An 18,664-nucleotide genomic window follows, 5' to 3' on the forward strand; every position below is an offset into this window, starting at 1 on the left:
ATCATCATGGAAGAACAGGAACCCTAAATTTCAGTTTCATATAAACATAATAATACAATAAACTGCATATTTAGAAACCGGAGTAAGCAATGGCTTCTTTATCGAAGTAAGCTATTGAGCCTTGAACTTAATTTACAATACATTGTTCAGTGTTAAAATAATGCACATAATCAGCCATTAGAAAATCTAAGACATTTAGTGTTGAGTGAAATGAAGAGAAGAGCTCTAACAAAGCACGGTAAATAATCAATAATACTTACGCAGTTCCACATGACTGTTTCCAAGCTGCTTCTTTTGCTTGTCTCCATCACCATCATCTAAAATAAAGCAAAGTACTTAATGAAGGAACAGCAAGTTCTCCCTGGTATGCAGCTGGCGTACAACCCTACATGACGAATGCCATTCAGTTTAAATACAACTGCAAACCATGCTTTATAATTCTCTTTCAGTGTTACATACAGGAGAAAAAAAGCAAGTTTAAAATAAATTCACCACTTGTGTTCAAATAGACTAACAAATGTATTCACTTAAACATTTCCAAGTTGTTTCCAGGTTAAACATTGTTATTAATATATCAAATGTAAAACATATATAATTTGATATTTTGATATACAAGATCATAGGTTTTATTCAGAACAACTTGAACTTCCTCATTCTATTCAACTGTGGTCAGTTCCAGTTATTGCCATAAGCCACTAAGAGCCTGCCTTATTAATTCACCTAATCTGATTTAGAATACAATTTCAGTAAATAGATTCTTACAATAAACATGTCATTAATTAGCTACAATGATTACTACTTTAACATAGACTATACTTTGCAACAAATCTAAACTCACAAATCAATTCATTATCAAGCAGTCATCAAGCCCATGTTCTGGTGCAATACACGGCAAACCATATTTAACACAGTAAGGAAGTCCCGAGCACTACAATAGCCACAAGGAGACCTAGCATTAAACAAAACCCGGAAATGTGATTGAACTTAAAATGAGAAGTTTAATCTAATTAGATTTTCAGACCTTGTACAGTAACCAATTTTTAACTGATTATTGCAAAAAAAACCTTTTTGAAATCCTCAGTCTCCTTAGGAGTAGACAGACTGCTCTTTTACTTGATGGTTTTGATCAAATATAGTTGGTGTAGCTATGCTATGCTACATAACTTGTTCATAGAACAAAGAAGTACTTTTCAGCTTAGAGTGTTATGAAAGGCTTCCTGTTTTGAACGTTAACAACAGGAATTCTGCAGATGCTGGAAATTCAAGCAACACACATCAAAGTTGCTGGTGAACGCAGCAGGCCAAGCAGCATCTCTAGGAAGAGGTACAGTTGACGTTTCAGGCCGAGACCCTTCGTCAGGACTAACTGAAGGAAGAGTTAGTAAGAGATTTGAAAGTGGGAGGGGGAGGGGGAGAGTATTTTGTATCTCCCCCTCCCCCTCTCAAATCTCTTACTGACGAAGGGTCTCGGCCTGAAACGTCGACTGTACCTCTTCCTAGAGATGCTGCCTGGCCTGCTGCGTTCACCAGCAACTTTGATGTGTTGCTGTTTTGAATGCTGTAAGTTTTAAATTATATTTTAAAAAAGTACTTTTTAAGTAAGCATCAATGCATCAATTTGGTGACAATGAGGTTCAATCAGCTATCATGTAACTGGAGAATAATTTATAGAACCAGAAATATTTATTTTGTTTTAAACTGATGTGGTCAGAGTAATGTAAATTCACCCCTTTGAAAGTGAAATTCTTGGTTTAAATGATAAACAGCAAACTGAGCTTTCTTATATCCTGGTTTGGTGTCTATCAGAATTCTTCAATGTGATTAGCTGCTCAGTTAGCTGGTTGATATCATAGTTACTGGATACCAGGGAACCCCTTGATGCTGCTTGAAAACAACTGACAACTGATGAGGGGGAACTCCATGTCACAGAGATCACTAGGTTTCTATAAGCACATTTCTTCAAGGTCAGCCATCACTTTATAGCCAACTACAAAATCTTAGAAGTTATGTATACATGTTTAGAGGAAGTGTTAGATTCCAATGGTTTACTGACATTATCCATATAACCATATATTTTTGATTGATATCTAAAGCATGACCAAGAAATTTTCTAGTGAAATTACTAAAAGTACATAAGAAATTTACTTCTTTATTGCACATAAAAATAAACCAATATCATGATATGCACAGTTTTTTTTACAATCTTCAATTTTCAGAGAAGAGTTGAAACCAAGGGTTGGCAGAGCATGAATCAAAAATGTTAGTGTGGAGAAATGCAAACATAGACCACCTACACTTAAGAAACAACTTACTGATAATCTAAATTGAGTTAGTACCACCTTTAAAAAAAAAAGTGGAGGCAATTTTGCTTTCAGAGTCAAGGAAGCTTACCCTCTTATTAAAAAGAAATTTATATTTTATCAGGAGACGTAGAGTCAGTATGGATAGAACTGAGAAATTCTAAGGGTAGAAAGACCCTAATGGGAGTTATCTACAGGCTCCCAAACAGTAGTCTGGATGTAGGGTGTAAGTTGAATCAAGAGTTAAAATTGGCATGTCGCAAAGGTAATGCTACAGTTGTTATAGGGGATTTCAACATGCAGGTAGACTGGAGGAATCAGGCTGGTACTGGACCCCAAGAAAGGGAGGTTGTGGAGTCCCTCCGAGATGGATTCTTAGAACAGCTTGTACTGGAGCCTACCAGAGTGAACGCAATTCTAGATTTAGTGTTGTGCAATGAACCGGATTTGATCAGGGACCTCGAGGTAAAGGAGCCATTAGGAGGTAGTGACCATAATATGATAAGTTTTAATCTACAATTTGAGAGGGAGAAGGGAAACTTGGAAGTGTCAATATTACAGTTGAACAAAGGGAACTATGGTGCTATGAGGGAGAAGCTGGCCAAAGTTTAATGGAACAATACCCTAGCAGGGATGACAGTGGAACAGCAATGGCAAGTGTTTCTGGGAATAATGCGGAAGGTGCAGGATCAGTTTGTTCCAAAGAGGAAGAAAGATCCTAAGGGGAGGCCGTGGCTGACAAGGGAAGTAATGGACAGTATAAAAATAAAAGAGAAGAAGTATAACATAGCAAAGATGAGTGGGAAGCCGGAGGATTGGGAAACTTTTAAAGAGCAACAGAAGGTAACTAAAAAGGCAATACGTGGAAAAAAAATGAGGTACGAAGGTAACCTAGCCAAGAATATAATGGAGGATAGTAAAAGCTTCTTTAGGTATATGAAAAGGAAAAAAATAGTTAAGACCAAAATTGGGCCCTTGAAGACCGAAACGGGTGAATTTATTATGGGGAACAAGGAAATGGCAGACGAGTTGAACAGGTACTTTGGATCTGTCTTCACTAGGGAAGACACAAACAATCTCCCAGATATAATAGTGGCCAAAGGACCTAGTGTAATGGATGAACTGAAAGAAATTTATATTAGGCAGGAAATGGTGTTGGATGGACTGCTGGGTCTGAAGGCTGATAAGTCCCCGGTACCTGATGGTCTGCATCCCAAGATACTTAAGGAGGTAGCTTTAGAAATCGTGGACGCATTGGTAATCATTTTTCAGTGTTCCATAGATTCAGGATCAGTTCTTGCGGATTGGAGGATGTTGTCCCTCTCTTCAAGAAGGGAGGAAGAGAGAAGACAGGGAATTATAGAACGGTTAGCCTGACGTCGGTGGTGGGGAAGATGCTGGAGTCAATTATAAAAGATGAAATTACGACACATCTGGATAGCAGAAACAGGATCGGTCCGAGTCAGCATGGATTTACAAAGGGGAAATCGTGCTTGACTAATCTTCTGGAATTTTTTGAGGATGTAACTATGAAAATGGACAAGGGAGAGCCAGTGGATGTAGTGTACCTGGACTTTCAGAAAGCCTTTGATAAAGTCCCACATAGGAGATTAGTGGGCAAAATTAGGGCACATGGTATTGGGGGCAGAGTACTGACATGGATTGAATATTGGCTGGCTGACAGAAAACAAAGAGTAGCGATTAATGGGTCCCTTTCGGAATGGCAGGCGGTAACCAGTGGGGTACCACAGGGTTCAGTGCTGGGACCGCAGCTATTTACAATATATATTAATAATTTAGATGAGGGAATTAAAAGTAACATTAGCAAATTTGCCGATGACACAAAGCTGGGTGGCAGTGTAAAATGTGAGGAGGATGTTATGAGAATGCAGGGTGACTTGGGACAGGCTGGGTGAGTGGGCAGATGCATGGCAGATGCAGTTTAATGTGGATAAATGTGAGGTTATCCACTTTGGTGGTAAGAACAGGAAGGCAGATTATTATCTAAATGGAGTCAAATTAGGAAAAGGGAAAGCACAAAGAGATCTAGGTGTTCTTGTACATCAGTCACTGAAAGCAAGCAGGCAAGTACAGCAGGCTGTGAAGAAAGCTAATGGCATGCTGGCCTTCATAACAAGGGGAATTGAGTACAAGAGCAAAGAGGTTCTTCTGCAGCTGTGCAGGACCCTGGTGAGACCACACCCGGAGTACTGTGTGCAGTTTTGGCTTCCAAATCTGAGGAAGGACATTCTTGCTATTGAGTGCAGCGTAGGTTCACAAGGTTAATTCCCGGGATGGCAGGACTGTCATATGTCGAAAGATTGGAGCGACTGGGCTTGTATACTCTGGAATTTAGAAGGCTGAGAGGGGATCTTATTGAAACATATAAGATTATTAAGGGATTGGTCACACTGGAGGCAGGAAGCATGTTACCGCCGAGGGGTGAGTCCAGAACCAGAGGCCACAAGTTTAAGAATAAGGGTTAGGCCATTTAGAACGGAGTTGAGGAAAAACTTTTTCACCTAGAGAGTGGTGGATGTATGGAATGCTCTGCCCCAGAAGGCTGTGGAGGCCAAGTCTCTGGATGCTTTCAAGAAAGAGATGGATAGAGCTCTTAAAGATAGCGGAATCAAAGGTTATGGGGATAAGGCAGGAACTGGATACTGATTGTGGATGATCAGCCATGATCACAGTGAAAGGTGGTGCTGGCTCGAAGGGTCCAATGGCCTACTCCTTCACCTATTATCTATTTTTGGCCAAAGGATAAGCATAGTTCAATCTTCTGTTAGAGCACTTCAACACATGTATATATCAACACATATACAAAGATGTAATGTGAAAATTAAAGACAGTTAGACAGTCAAAGGAAAGAGAGAAAATAACAGAGAGAGAGAGAATACAAATAGGTTTTGAAAATAATTCAATATATGTTATACAGTGCACCAATAAATGCCATTTATATTACAGATGGCCTAGGGGAATATTTTTCAACTTTTGGGGAACTTAATAACATGACTAATAAGTAGAGTATTGGAAGCAACAAGGGAAACTCCCATTTCACATTATCATTAATTCACAGCATTCAACACTTGTATTTTCGTCACCACCCCCCCCCCCCCCATGGTACCAGTGGGAAATATGAGTTGTTTCCAGATATGGTATTAGTACAGTCACTTTGCAAGAATATGAACAGAAACATATATTGTTAGCAATACAGAGGTTAAAAGGGCATACGAATTGGTTTAGTGTGTCAGTGACCAGGACTTCACTGTACCTTGTGACTCTTCAGCATGGTTCTCTGCCCCTTCTCTCCCTGATTGTGTGACCTGGAAATAAGCACTATCTGCACCTTGTAAAGTTTCTTTTCTCTGTATGGACAGATCAGGGCTTCTACCCCCTGAACCTCGAAAAAATGATAAAACTCCAGAAGTCTTTTTTGCTAGAAAAGAGCAATAACATTTTTTTATATTTGTATAAAATTTCTACTTCAATTTTGTTCAACTTTTGCCAAGAACTAAAAGCAAGCCAGCAGCTAATGATAGCAAAGAAAAAAAACTATGGTGCTGCTGAATATTTAATGCTATAAAGCTCTCAAAAATAGGAAATGCATCTAAAGAAGCTTTCAAAGTAAACTTACTCGTCTGTTCAGAATCAGAACTGCGATTCCCTTGATTGCTGCTACTTTCCAAGTGTCTTGCAGGACTATTGGCCTTTGGTCTATCTGCATTACTGAAATAAGGAAGAGATGAAGGATGAAAGTGGACCATTTGATGTTTATCTTCAAAATATATAAAATATGATAATTTCACAAAATATCCATAGCTGGATCTCTCTTTATGAAACAAAATTAATTCAAATTCAACACTCATTTGCACTGAAACTATCGATATTTATTTTAAGACCATTTCAGCAATATCTGTCCCGGAATTGTGCTGAAGACTGCAGTTTTCCATCAGAGTATAGAGTTTGCTACCCTGCTGTACCAGGTTATACAGAAATTATATTCTAAATCACAAGACATTATTTAAATTTTTAAAAATTGAAAGTAAATATGCAGCACAAATCAAAATAATTTGAAAGTATAGAAGTAAGATCAAGAACCAAATGCCCATGTGATTGAAACTAATGGGTCACATTAAAGATCCATTTAAAGCATTAAACATGAATGTATTGAAAAAACCTGAACACCATTGTGTCACATCTACAAAAGAACAGTAATGTTGATAAACAGAAATAGTAAAAAACGCATCTCTACTTCCATTCCCTTGACCCCAAGCACAATTACTTTGTTTGCTGCATGGTCTCATCACTTCCACTCTTCACTGATTCTCGTCCAAGCTCTTCAACAGCATTCTTGTATTCCTTACAGCTGCAAGAGATACTCGGAAGTTAAAAGCTAGAATTCACACAAATTATCGGGTGGGGTGGGGTAGGGTGGGGAAGAGAATGATTTAACATTTAAAACTGTACCTGAGTGCAAATGCAATGATAGAACTTGGCTCCTTCTCACACACAGTAATCGGGACACGCTCATGTTCCCACATAAGGTAATGCTTATCTGGATCACTAATAAAGAGCATTGTAAACAAGTGGTTACACCATTTTGCTACAAGTAATTATTATGCTATTATCCACATGATCCTGACATTGCACTGAATATGTTCATTCTGAACACATAAAACAATACTTCAAATTGCTTTGAAATATTAGCAGTTTCTCTGGAGTATAGTGTGCCATAGTACATCTGGTATACTTAGAGTTAATTGGGAAGTAGGCTACGTTTCACTTCCACATCTGTGATTAATTACACTGCCTAATTATTTCCCACATTTGTTCATCAGCACAAGTTGACTTATGAAGTAAGATATTTCAGGCTTGCTATTGGCATTCTTGTGATCAACTGTCATCGGCTGATGAATAGTACTCCATAAAAATTATACTAATGTGATCAATGGATACATTCTAATAAACAAACACTTTTATACTCTGTATTGAATAAAGTTTTTTAAGAAAAACAGAAAAGAAATCCCAAACCTCAAGGTATATTTTCCAATTTTCACCTTCTTAATTACAAATGATGATTACCAAAACACAGGAATGAAATTCAGAAAGACATGATGCGAATTATCATCTGGTTGTTTTTAAGTTGAAAAGTTTAGCTTATTTTGAAAGGAACAAAACTTACAATGGGAAAGGAATGGGGTTGTAGCTGCATCCTGGAAGTAAATTTGCAAAAATGGCCTTCATTGTTGACTTTTCTTTCACTTGACTGTCACTGGAGCCCAAAAGATGTCCATCATATACATCTGCAAACATTAATGCAACCTGTTCAAGTTAATTATTCTAAAAACTCTAGCATGTGAACAGAAGACAATGGAATGATATCAAACTATAAAATACACCCATCCATTATATTCCCCTCGTTATTTCCGCCAGAATTGACTTCTACTGAATGCAAACTAAATATGCAGCAGTACATGTCGTCATTAGTATTCAAAATCCAGCAAAGTAAATCAACATTCCAAAACGCATTCAAATCTTTAGCTCTGATAAAATTAGCTCTCTGAGGGCTTCACTTTACCTCAAGCTTTTCTAACTACAGCACAAGGTGCATCAAAGAATTTACATTATTTACAATGAGGCCATTAACTGTAGATACGAGTCAGTCCTCATCAGAGGACAAGAGCTGGAGAGGGTCAGCAACTTCAAATTCCTCGGTGTTACTATTTCACTGGAGTTGTCCTGGGCCGAGCATTTGAGTGTAATTATGAGTGTCACAGGAAAGCAGCATCTATCATCAGGGACCCTCACCACATAGGACATGCTCTCTTCTCCCTGCTGCCCTCAGAAAGGTACAGGAGCCTCATGACTCACACCACCAAGTTCAAGAACAGTTATCACCCGTCAGCCATCAGAACTTTCAACCAAAGGGGATAACTTCACTTGCCCCATCATTGAAATGTTCTCACTTTCAAGGGAAGGGTAAGATGAAGGAACACATACCCATCCTCATAGAGGGATCTGAAGTGGAAAGAGTGAGTAGTTTCAAGTTCCTGGGTGTCAAGATCTCCAAGGACCTAAACTGGTCCCAACATATCGATGCAATTACAAAGAAGGCAAGACAGCATCTATACTTCATTAGGAGTTTGAAGAGATTTGATACATCAACAAATACACTCAAAAACTTCTATAGGTGTATTGTGGAGAGCAATCTGACAGGCTGCACCACCGTCTGGTATGTGGGGGCTACTGCACAGGACAGAAAGAAGCTACAGAAGGTTGTAAATTTAGTCTGCTCCATTTTGGTACTAGCCTACAAAGTACCCAGGACATCTTCCGGGAGCAGCGACTCAGAAAGGCAGTGTCCATTATTAAGGACCTCCAGCACTCAAGGCATCCCCTCTGCCATCCGATTCCCAAATGGACGTTGAACCCATGAATACTACCTCACTTTTTAAATACATATTATTTCTGCTTTTTGCACGATTTTTAATCTATTCAATATACGTACACTGCAATTGATTTACTTATTTATCTATTATTTTATTTGTTTTCCTCTTCTTCTGTATTATGTATTGCATTGAACTGCTGCCGCTAGGTTAACAAATTTCACGACACATGCCAGTGATAATAAACCTGATTCTGATTCGTTTCATGTTGTCCATATTTATTGCTTATTTACTTATCAATTTTTTTTGTATTTGCACAGTTGCATTTTTCACACTGGTTGAACATCCAAGTTGGAACAGTCTTTCATTGATTCTATTATGGTTATTATTTTATGGATTTAGTGAGTATGCCCACAAGGAAATGAATCTCGGGATTGTATATGGTGAAATGTATGTACTTTGATAATAAACTTACTTTGAACTTTTAACTTTGAATCACACAGCATTTAAACATTACATTCATGGTTATCCAAGGTTGTGAGCACCCAGAAGTACAAAGATAACCAAAGCATATGCAACGATTTAGTTGAAAGGCCATTAATCGTTAATTCATTAACAGAATTCTGGACTTCTAACAAATTTGCAGCAACCAAACCAAACAGACAAACCAATCCAAAAAAAAACCATGTTGGCCTTCAAAATTTGTTCTCTATATGTCTGTGTGCATGTGCCAGTGGTTGGGAGTGCACATGAGAGGGTGTACCCATGCTTGGGAGTGTTTATGCAAGTGTCCATTAAAGGCTTTGTAAATATGTTTGAGGGGTGACCTCAATGAAACCTATTGAATGGTGAAAGGCCTTGATAGAGTGGATGTGGAGAGGATGTTTCCTATGATGGGTGATTCTAAGATCTGAGGACGCAGCCTCAGAATAGAGGGGTGTCCTCTTAGAACAGAGGTGAGGAGGAATTTCTTTAGCCAGAGAGTGGTGAATCTGTGAAATTCTTTATCACAGGCAGCTGTGGAGGCCAAGTCTTAATGGTCAGGCCATGAAAGGGTATGGAGAGAAAGCAGGAGATTGGGGCTGAGAGGAAAATTGAATCAGCCATGATGAAATGGTAGAGCCGACTTGAAGGGCCAAATGGCCTAATTCTCCTCCTATATCTTATGGCCTTATAAAGTGGGAGTGTGCACTTGCTACTGAGAATTTGAAAATAACGTTTGCATTTAAGAGTGCTTAAGTTGAGATTTGAGTGTGTGTGAGAGCATCTGTAAGTTGCCAATCTGGGCTTTTGGAGTGCTATCCACTAATATTTTATTAACAAATGGACTGAGAGGCATATTTCCCTTGTACACACCTCCCTGAATTGTGATGTTATGTTGGCTACAATGAGGTATGTTGAATGTGGGTAAGTAACATCCTAGAAAAGCAGGTTGGATTCAAATTCCATATCCATAAAGAATAGCTCAAAGTTACTAAAATAACCTGGTTCTCTAGGGCTGCTCTAAATGTATTCAAAACCTGACTAGCAAAAGTGCAACTATATCACTCAAGTCGAAAATAAAATGTTCATACCATCAACATAATTGCTATCTTGGTCATTGGTAATAGACACAGTAGGAATGACAGGCCCAGCAGTTAGTTGTTCTGTGTGGATATCTGGAGCGCAGGGTAAATGAGAGCTGCCATTGCTCATAGAGGATACAGCAGTTGCCATATTAGTCAGTAAGCGATCCTCTGAAAAATACATATTCACAAACTATGGCTTAAACATTTGATGCAACTGAATACATGGCTAAATTTCATAAATTAGTATATTGAACATGAATAAATTTGAAATAAAAATTTAGCAAAATATGGAGATTAAATTTACAGACCTGTTTCAAAAAATGAATATTTTATTCACATAAAAGAGAGATGATTGATAATAAGAACTAAGTTAGGGATTAGAATATCATTACTGTGCCGCAGAGATAAGCAAAATGCTTGGTGTTGATACAGCAGATCGTAAAGGGATATCTCATTCCATTTTAAGTTCCCCAGAGATCGAGAGGAAACAACTTCAAGAGTGGGTGATGATTTAACACTTCAAAATAACACACACACACACACAGTTTTGTTTCTGGTCAGTTCTGCTTCCAGAAACTAATCATCTTTGAGAGCTTCCAAAGAAGCTAGTGATTAATCCAATATTCTGCCCACCTAAAGTAGAGCACACGTACTGTTTACACTTGGTTCATCCAATCCCAGGGATAGGTGCAATTGGCAGAGCCAAGGTTGAGAAAATGAATAACAAAACCTAGAAATGTGATCGGCCAAAACAAAATAGCTTATCAGTATCAATAAAGCTTCTTGCAGTTTTTTAAAAAAAAGCAAATATAAATGACTAAACAACGGATAAATTGCAGCATCTGTGCAATGAATTATCTCAAACCAAACAGCAGCAATCTACAGGTCAGTAAGGTGGCTTTCTTGATTTCAGGCATGATTAACAGGCATCACAGTAGCACACTGTTGGCATAATGCTACTGCATCACATTCAATTTCACCACCGTTAGTAAGGAATTTATATGTTTTCCCCGTGACTGTGTGGGTTTCCTCCGAGTACTGCAGATTCCTCCCACATTCCGAAGACGAACGATTTAGTAGGTTAGTTTGTCACATGAGTGTAACTGGGCAGTGCAGACTCATTGGGCCTGAAGAGCCTGTTACAATGCTATATCTCTAAATGAAAACAAGTAAGATTTATAGATTTAATGCAGGGAGACCTCAATAATAGTAGCTTGTGATTTTAATTCAGTCACGATTATGAATCACTTACAGTTATCTGATTTTAAAAAAGGTAAATCAAACCTCTATCTCCATTCTGTAGTCCTGAAGAAGAATTTCGTGGTGAAGAGTCCAGTGTACTGCTCTATGAAAAGGCAATAAATTACACCATTAAACAAAGGAGGAATTTACATTTTTCAGATCCTAAGTTAACTCAAAAGTTAAATTATACTAGTTAATTTTTCTTAAGCAAATACAAAACACTATTTAGAATGTGCGATGCACTTTATTAAACATTGAAACTGTGTGTCTCAATGATACAAATAGGAAGAATGATGACCCTAAAACCACACAAGGCAGCAAAATAAAACCAAGATTACCAACAGTACAAGCAGTCCATCTCATGGGCCTGAAATATTGACTCAGCTTTTCTTTCCACAGATGCTGCTTGACTTGCAGAGTGTTTCTGGTTGTAATCTAAAATGACAAGCATTTTGCACAAAAGGAGCCTTGAGCAATCAACATTCACAAAATGCTGGAGGAACTCAGCAGGCCAGGCTACATCTATGGAAAAGAGTAAACAGTCGCCGTTTCGGGCCGAGACCCTTCATCAAATGCTGAGCTGTTGCAACATTTTGTGTATGTTACTTTGAACTTCCAGTATCTACAAATCTCCTCGTGTTTGAACAATCAACATATTTTGAGTTGAGTTTGCAATACAAAAATCGGACTGGACAGCTGTAAAGCCACTGCTTCACCGTGGCCAAGATCCAGGTTGAATCCTGGCCTCTGGTGCAATCTGTACAATGTCACTACGACCATGTAGGTTTCCATCCTCATCCTAAGGACGTGCAGGTTGGCTGCCGGAATTTATACACCCTACTGTATAAATGATAGTTTCGTTTCTGCGCTGTTTCACTCTATATGAAAGTTGATCATTTCCCAAACAAGCAAGTTGTGACTGCAGAAAATACAGTTACAGATTGTTGTTTTATAACCCACTGCTACCATGCTTAGTTTTTAGAATTTAGTTCTCAGGAAAAATGGCGTGAATGGAAATATAGCCTGAACAGATCAATATGGTATCATAAACACACTCAATGGCTACTTCATTGGATACATGTGTACATCTGCTTGTTAATGCAAATATCTAATCAGCCAATCATGTGGTAGCAACTCAAAGCATAAAAGACTGCAGACATAATCAAGCAGTTTAGTTGTTCAGACCAAACAGGAGGAAGAAATGTGATCTGAGTGACTAACTGTGGATTGATTGCTGGTTTGAGTTCCGTATCAGGAAGCTGGTAGAAAACAATGCTAAAAGTTTGGTTAAGTGCTCTGGTGAAGGCTGGTGCTCTCACAACAATAAAATAGTTCATAGCTAATTGTGGAGTTAACCATGAGGCAATAAGCAACGGATGTCTTTAGGAGGCGTGTTGATCAGCTGTAGTCAGGGGTGCATTCTGGCAGAGAAGAGGAGTGTGAATCACTGATTGGGACAAAGTACTGTTCACTGTGTGTTGGCATACTTTTCATAACCATGCATTGCGTTAGTTTGCAACTTTGACCTCCCTCTCATTTTTTTTGCCTGCTTAGTTCCCTGCAGTCCAAAGATTTCTCTATGGCAACAACATCATCTGCCAACAACCATACTGTGCTGATCAGAGAGAAATCTCTGGAACTACACTGTGCCATACAGCTAATTGAAGTATGGGAGAGACAGCAACTTCTGTCACATCTAATAGTTGGCGACAAGGAGGACTGTGGGATCAAGGCAGCCTATCATCACACTGAGCAGCCTCTGCCAGTCCTCAGCAAATGCCCACTGTCTCAAAGCAGCCCACCATCATCCCTGAACCCTGCACTGCTCACCGCTTACAGGCAGAGTCTACATGCTGCCTCTGTGGTTTACTCCACACTGAGTTATGGGGTAATGTGATCAGGGTCTCATTGCTGCACCACAGAATGCAGATCAAGTCTTTCCAATGTAGAGAAACAGTACTTGTGGATGCCCAGACTCCAGGACCAACAGCACGCTAACAAATCAGTGTTTAGCAGGCAAATATTACACCGGGCACCAATGTTAAAGAATGTCCTCTGCACCATTGCAATCACTGAAATTACTAAAAAGTAGCTGAGAAGTGTATCTATCCTTCAGATGTTCATCAGCTTTTCCTTGAGCTTTTAAGGGTAGAGGGAATGAGAAGTCACCTCAGTGGAACTGGGCACTGTATTAGACAGTATCTAAACCCTAAATGCAAATTGAGAGAAATATATGTTATGATAGTGATTATTAAAAATAATCACTCTGTAAGATGCTCAGGCTTATTCATATTGTTTCAATTAATCAAATTGAATACCTTTGTTTCTTCTGATGATCTTAATCTACCAGGACTTGGTGGTACTACTGGCTTCTTTCGTCCTTTCTCTTGCTGAAATAAATCCTGTAGTCTAAAATAAAATATTTTTTAAAGAATCGTGGTATTGTGTTATAAAGCTGAATGGCCAAAATTGTTAAACTATGAAAAATGTGACAAAATACCAACACTTTGGGAATTGCATGACCAAAAGCACATGCATAATAGTTACTTATTAATTAAAAACTAACACTTATTGATTGTAACACAGAATGATATAGCTGGTGGGAGTGTTTGCCTCACAGTGCCAGAGGCCTGGATATAATCCTGACCTCTGTGCTTTGTTTGCAAGCTCTCCCTATGACTGCATGGGTTTCCTATGGGTACTCTGTAAGAGACATGCGGGCTGGCAGCATAAATGGCCTCAGTGATATTGCCCCTAGTATATAGGTAAGTGGTAGATTTTGGGAGCAGTTGTTAAGAATGCAGGAAGAATTTAAAAAGTAAGATTAATAAAGGATTAGTGTAAATTGACAGTTGATGCAGACTCAGAGGGCTGAACAACCTGTTCTAAGCTTTACCTCTGTATGACTCTAGCAGGTTGTATTACAGAAAAATAACATCTCTTTATATCCTGCTTCTTCCCGGTTCATAAAATTGCAGAGTAACACGGACTTAATACAAATATTTTCTTTAGCCTAAGTATAATACAATTGCTTATCAAAGAATCTCTCTGAAACATTCAAATATGTCATTCATGATTAATCTCACCTATTATTCCAAGCCTGTAAAAGTTCACATAAATTCTGCTTCTTGGTAATTAAGCAATCATTCACAAATAGCAACTGTTGACAGTTGTCAATTGGAGAGGACAGCAATCTTGCCTGCGTTTTCTCGAACCAGTTTCGAAACTCTGCCTCTTCCATCTATATCAACAAATGCACTTTAGTCTCCAGAAGAAAAGGAAGAATTGTTTTAAATGTAATTTTACACATACAATTATCAAATATAGGAAGATGTTAAATTACCTCTTTCTGTGCAAACAAATCTTCAATTTTTTCTTCTCTTGTTTTGTTGAATGTGTCAGTTTTCAGAGAGACAAGACGATCATCTACAGTTGAATAAATCTGCGATACTCTAAATAATAGCAAATTCTTTTGTTAGCAATTAGCTTAATCAAGCTACCCTCAACAAACAGAAAGAACTGTTTTAACAATCAAATTCAAACTTACTTTTGTGAAAAGTCTTTCAAATCCTGCATAATCAGCTGCTTTGATGGGATTTGATGTTTAATGTATATTTCAAGTGGCGGAAGGCATATTTCAAGCATTCTAATTGGGGAATAGCTAGAAAAATTTTTAAAAATTAGCATTTCCCAACCAGCTGTAATAGCAAATCTATTTTATATTTAGTTTCAAAGTAGGAATGAAATTATACATATTTAACATGGGACCAAATTAAAACACAGAAAAAACTGTACCATAAAACAACACAAAAGAAAAAAACCAAAAGCACTACAATCTTGCTGCTCGAAGTCGATAGGTAGAACTACTTGGGTGAAATACTGCCCAAGACCACATGTAATTGCAGAAAGTCATGAACTATCAAGCAAACCGGTCTCCCTTCCATTGACTTTGTCTACACTTCTTAATGCCTCAGGAACGTGGTCAAAATAATCAAGAACCCTCCCACATGGTCATTCTCTCTTCTCCCCTCTGTTGGGCTTGAGAACATGTAGCATAGGGCTCAAGGATGGCTACTCTACCGCTGATATCAGACTCTTGAATGGACCTTTCATACAATTTTTAAAAAACTCTTGGTCCCCCAATCTACCTCCTTGAGGACCTTGCACTTTATTTATCTAGCTACACTGCACTTGCTCTTTCGCTGTACACTCTATTTGTATTCTGGCTTCCTTTCAACTACCTTGATGCATTAATGTCTGGTATGATTCGTCTGGACGACACACAAAAGTATTTTGATACAAGTGACAATAATAAATCTAAACCAGTGTGGGTGAAGGGTGTGAGTTAAAGTTCCTTTACTGTCAGGGAACAAGAAGCTTTGGCAAGAAGAGCAAATTAAAGCTTGGTAGGATTAGATTTTCCTGGAAAATAGGAAAATGTCTACAAATAGTTAACTGCTGAGAGGTGCCAAATGGAGAACGTGGCAAACAAGTCCGAAATACCTCAGACCAGTTTCTGTAACTCTGCTTGTTCTGGCTACATCAACATACAGGTATATCTACATCAATACCTCAGTCGCACAAAGAATGAAAAAGAGACGCTGGCATTGTGTCGAATTCTCTAATCAGACTGTTGTGAAGATGTTATCAGGTATATCTAGATCCATCCACCTGGTTTCACCCATCACCTCCCAGCTAATCCTCCTTCCCCTACCCCCACCTTTTTTATTTTAGCATCTTCCCCCTTCCCTTCCAGTCCTGAAGAAGGATCTCATCCCGAAACATCGACTGTTTATTCATTTCCATAGAAGCTGCCTGACCTGCTGAGATCCTCCAGTATTTTGTGTGTGTTGCTCTGGATTTCCAGCATCTGTAGAATCGTGTGTTCGAGATTCAAAATTGTTTAATGTAATTTCCAGCGCACAAGTGTAAAGGAGAACAAAATCATCGCTACATCTTTAGTTGCATTGCTTAGTTGAAAATTTTAAAATTCTAGTATCAATTAAAGTTGATTTCACTTCATACCCAAGATTGATGTCAAGATAATTCCATTCTTAATAATCAAAATCTCACTTAATGCAATTTCGCAAGTTACTGGAATGAAAGGCCAAAGATTCTTTATACTTGTCACTTTTCTTATCTTAAGACCTTACTACCAAATGAGCACTGATTTAAAGCGTTGAAGAAGGTTTATATACTTACTCAACCAAAAGATGGTTTTATGCAATTTAAAAATGCAAGTTTGTTTCTAGAAAGTATTGATAGCAGTTTAGTGTAAGTTGCAGATTGATCAATTTCCATTACCTGAAAGAAGCAACCATCTGATTATAGGAGAAATACTGATGATAATCATGATGCATCGAATGACCACAAGGTTCTACGTTTGCTCTTCGGGTATACTGATGGCCATAGAACCTTAATTCCAGATACTTAGCAAAGGACATGGACCATGAGTCCCTGGACAATGGAACCACTGGAGTTACCTATGATGATAAACAATATATTACATGGGGGAAAAAAAACAAAAATCTACTTCCTATAGAAAATCTAAGAGAATACTATTTAATCCTACATTATGCAGTATGTTTTTAATACAAAATTATCTCTGGAAAAATGGTAATGTCCTTTGTACCTGTTTACATATTTTACACCACGAATAAGTCAGGATTGTGTGTTGATAGCCAGGAACAGGAGAATCAAGCTCTTTTAGTACAATCTGTACACAGCCATTGCCATGTACAAAACGTCTTATATGGTGCACCATAGGTGTTTCACAGAACATGCTGGGACACTGATAGGATGGTCTGAAAAGAACAAAAAATGAAAAGTATGATACATCTTAAATATTTAAAACCATATAGATTTAAAACCAAAATGATATTTAATATTGTAAACGTTTCAGCCTTATTCTGCACCTTACATGTGCTGTTCTTCATTTATGTCTCAAGTATGGGAATGTTCACTCAGCCTTCCCCTGCTCACTGTAGCTCCTGAAAGGTCCTCAGTGCTACAAAACACTGTTTTAACGTGGAGAAGTACTGACACATCAGCTGAAGGAATGCAGTCACCAGAGTTTAAACAGTGTGCTCTCCCTGTGTAACAGAAGTGGGCAGCACAGTGGCACAGCTAGTGGTGCTGCTACCTCACTGCTCCAGTGACCCAAGTTCAATCTTGGCCTCAGGTGGTGCCTGCATGGAATCGGCATGTTCTCCCCATGACAGAATGTGTTTCCTCCAGGTTGCCAGGGTAATAGGCAACTGTAAATTGTCCCTATTGAGTGGATAAGCAGTAGAATCTGGGTTCATGAGAATGTGAGGGTTAATACTAGAATAGTGTAAAAAACTGGGCACAATTTAGATTAGATTAGATTCAACTTTATTGCCATTGTGCTGAGTACAGATACAAAGCCAATGAAATGCATTTAGCATCCAACCAGAAATGCAAAGAATAGTGTTATTTACAAAATAACTGCAAATAAAAAATAAGTGCTACAGCACACAAATATAAAAGTACTGAGACAGTGGAATATGAATGCAATACTGCTCAGCGCTGTGATGTAAGGTTCAGCAGGGTCACAACCTCAGGGAAGAAGCTCTTCCTTGTGTCTGCCGGTGCGGGATCGGAGGCTCCTGTAGTGCCTACCGGATGGGAGGAGAGTAAAAAGTCCATGGTTAGGGTGAGATGCTTATTTCCATTCTTTGCCTCTCGAGCGAATATAGGCCTGGTGTATTCAGTCTCTGCTCCTTTGATGCACCTACAACCCTCAGAATCAGTCTGGTAAACCTTGGCTGCACTCCTCCCACAGTAGCTGTATCCTCCAAACGAGACCAAAATTGTAAATGGTACTCCAAATATGATGTCAATATTCAAATCCTGTAACAATAGAGACCAACTTTCCCACCTTGCCTGTGGAATTCTCTACTCCAAAGGGTTTAAGTGATTCAGTGTTTGAAATCAGTCAATATCAAGACTGATTTCTGAATAGTAAACAAATAAAATGGTGCAGGAAAATAGCACTGAGATAGAAGATCAGCCACAACATTGCTGAACATCGTACTTGTCTACATCCTCTAAATTTTTGGCAGGCTCACCGCTACTCATATTCCCACATCATTTGTGTGATCTAGAAATTTACAAAACGGTCCAGGCAAGCAAATTGTTGATA

General features: G+C 38.5%; 1 protein-coding gene across 6 annotated transcripts in view; it reads right to left on the minus strand.

Annotated features, from left to right (window-relative positions):
- The window catches only part of pikfyve (phosphoinositide kinase, FYVE finger containing), a 137,375-nt gene that overhangs the window by 27,252 nt on the left and 91,459 nt on the right, over positions 1–18,664 (minus strand). For 4 of the 6 annotated variants that reach the window (XM_063051848.1, XM_063051845.1, XM_063051849.1 and 1 more), the window contains 14 exons: positions 17,132–17,303; positions 16,804–16,982; positions 15,047–15,160; positions 14,843–14,951; positions 14,586–14,740; positions 13,818–13,908; positions 11,542–11,602; positions 10,264–10,425; positions 7,486–7,606; positions 6,771–6,866; positions 6,586–6,669; positions 5,938–6,029; positions 5,575–5,739; positions 261–317 (listed from right to left, as the gene is read on the minus strand). In XM_063051848.1, coding sequence (XP_062907918.1) covers positions 261–317; positions 5,575–5,739; positions 5,938–6,029; positions 6,586–6,669; positions 6,771–6,866; positions 7,486–7,606; positions 10,264–10,425; positions 11,542–11,602; positions 13,818–13,908; positions 14,586–14,740; positions 14,843–14,951; positions 15,047–15,160; positions 16,804–16,982; positions 17,132–17,303 — 1,658 coding nt within the window. Of the gene's footprint in view, positions 1–260; positions 318–5,574; positions 5,740–5,937; positions 6,030–6,585; positions 6,670–6,770; positions 6,867–7,485; positions 7,607–10,263; positions 10,426–11,541; positions 11,603–13,817; positions 13,909–14,585; positions 14,741–14,842; positions 14,952–15,046; positions 15,161–16,803; positions 16,983–17,131; positions 17,304–17,795; positions 18,138–18,664 lie in introns of those variants that run through there. The other 2 variants (XM_063051846.1, XM_063051851.1) reach the window with 2 other exon arrangements.

This window comes from Mobula hypostoma, chromosome 6, assembly GCF_963921235.1.
Source record: "Mobula hypostoma chromosome 6, sMobHyp1.1, whole genome shotgun sequence".
Classification (NCBI taxonomy): domain Eukaryota; kingdom Metazoa; phylum Chordata; class Chondrichthyes; order Myliobatiformes; family Myliobatidae; genus Mobula; species Mobula hypostoma.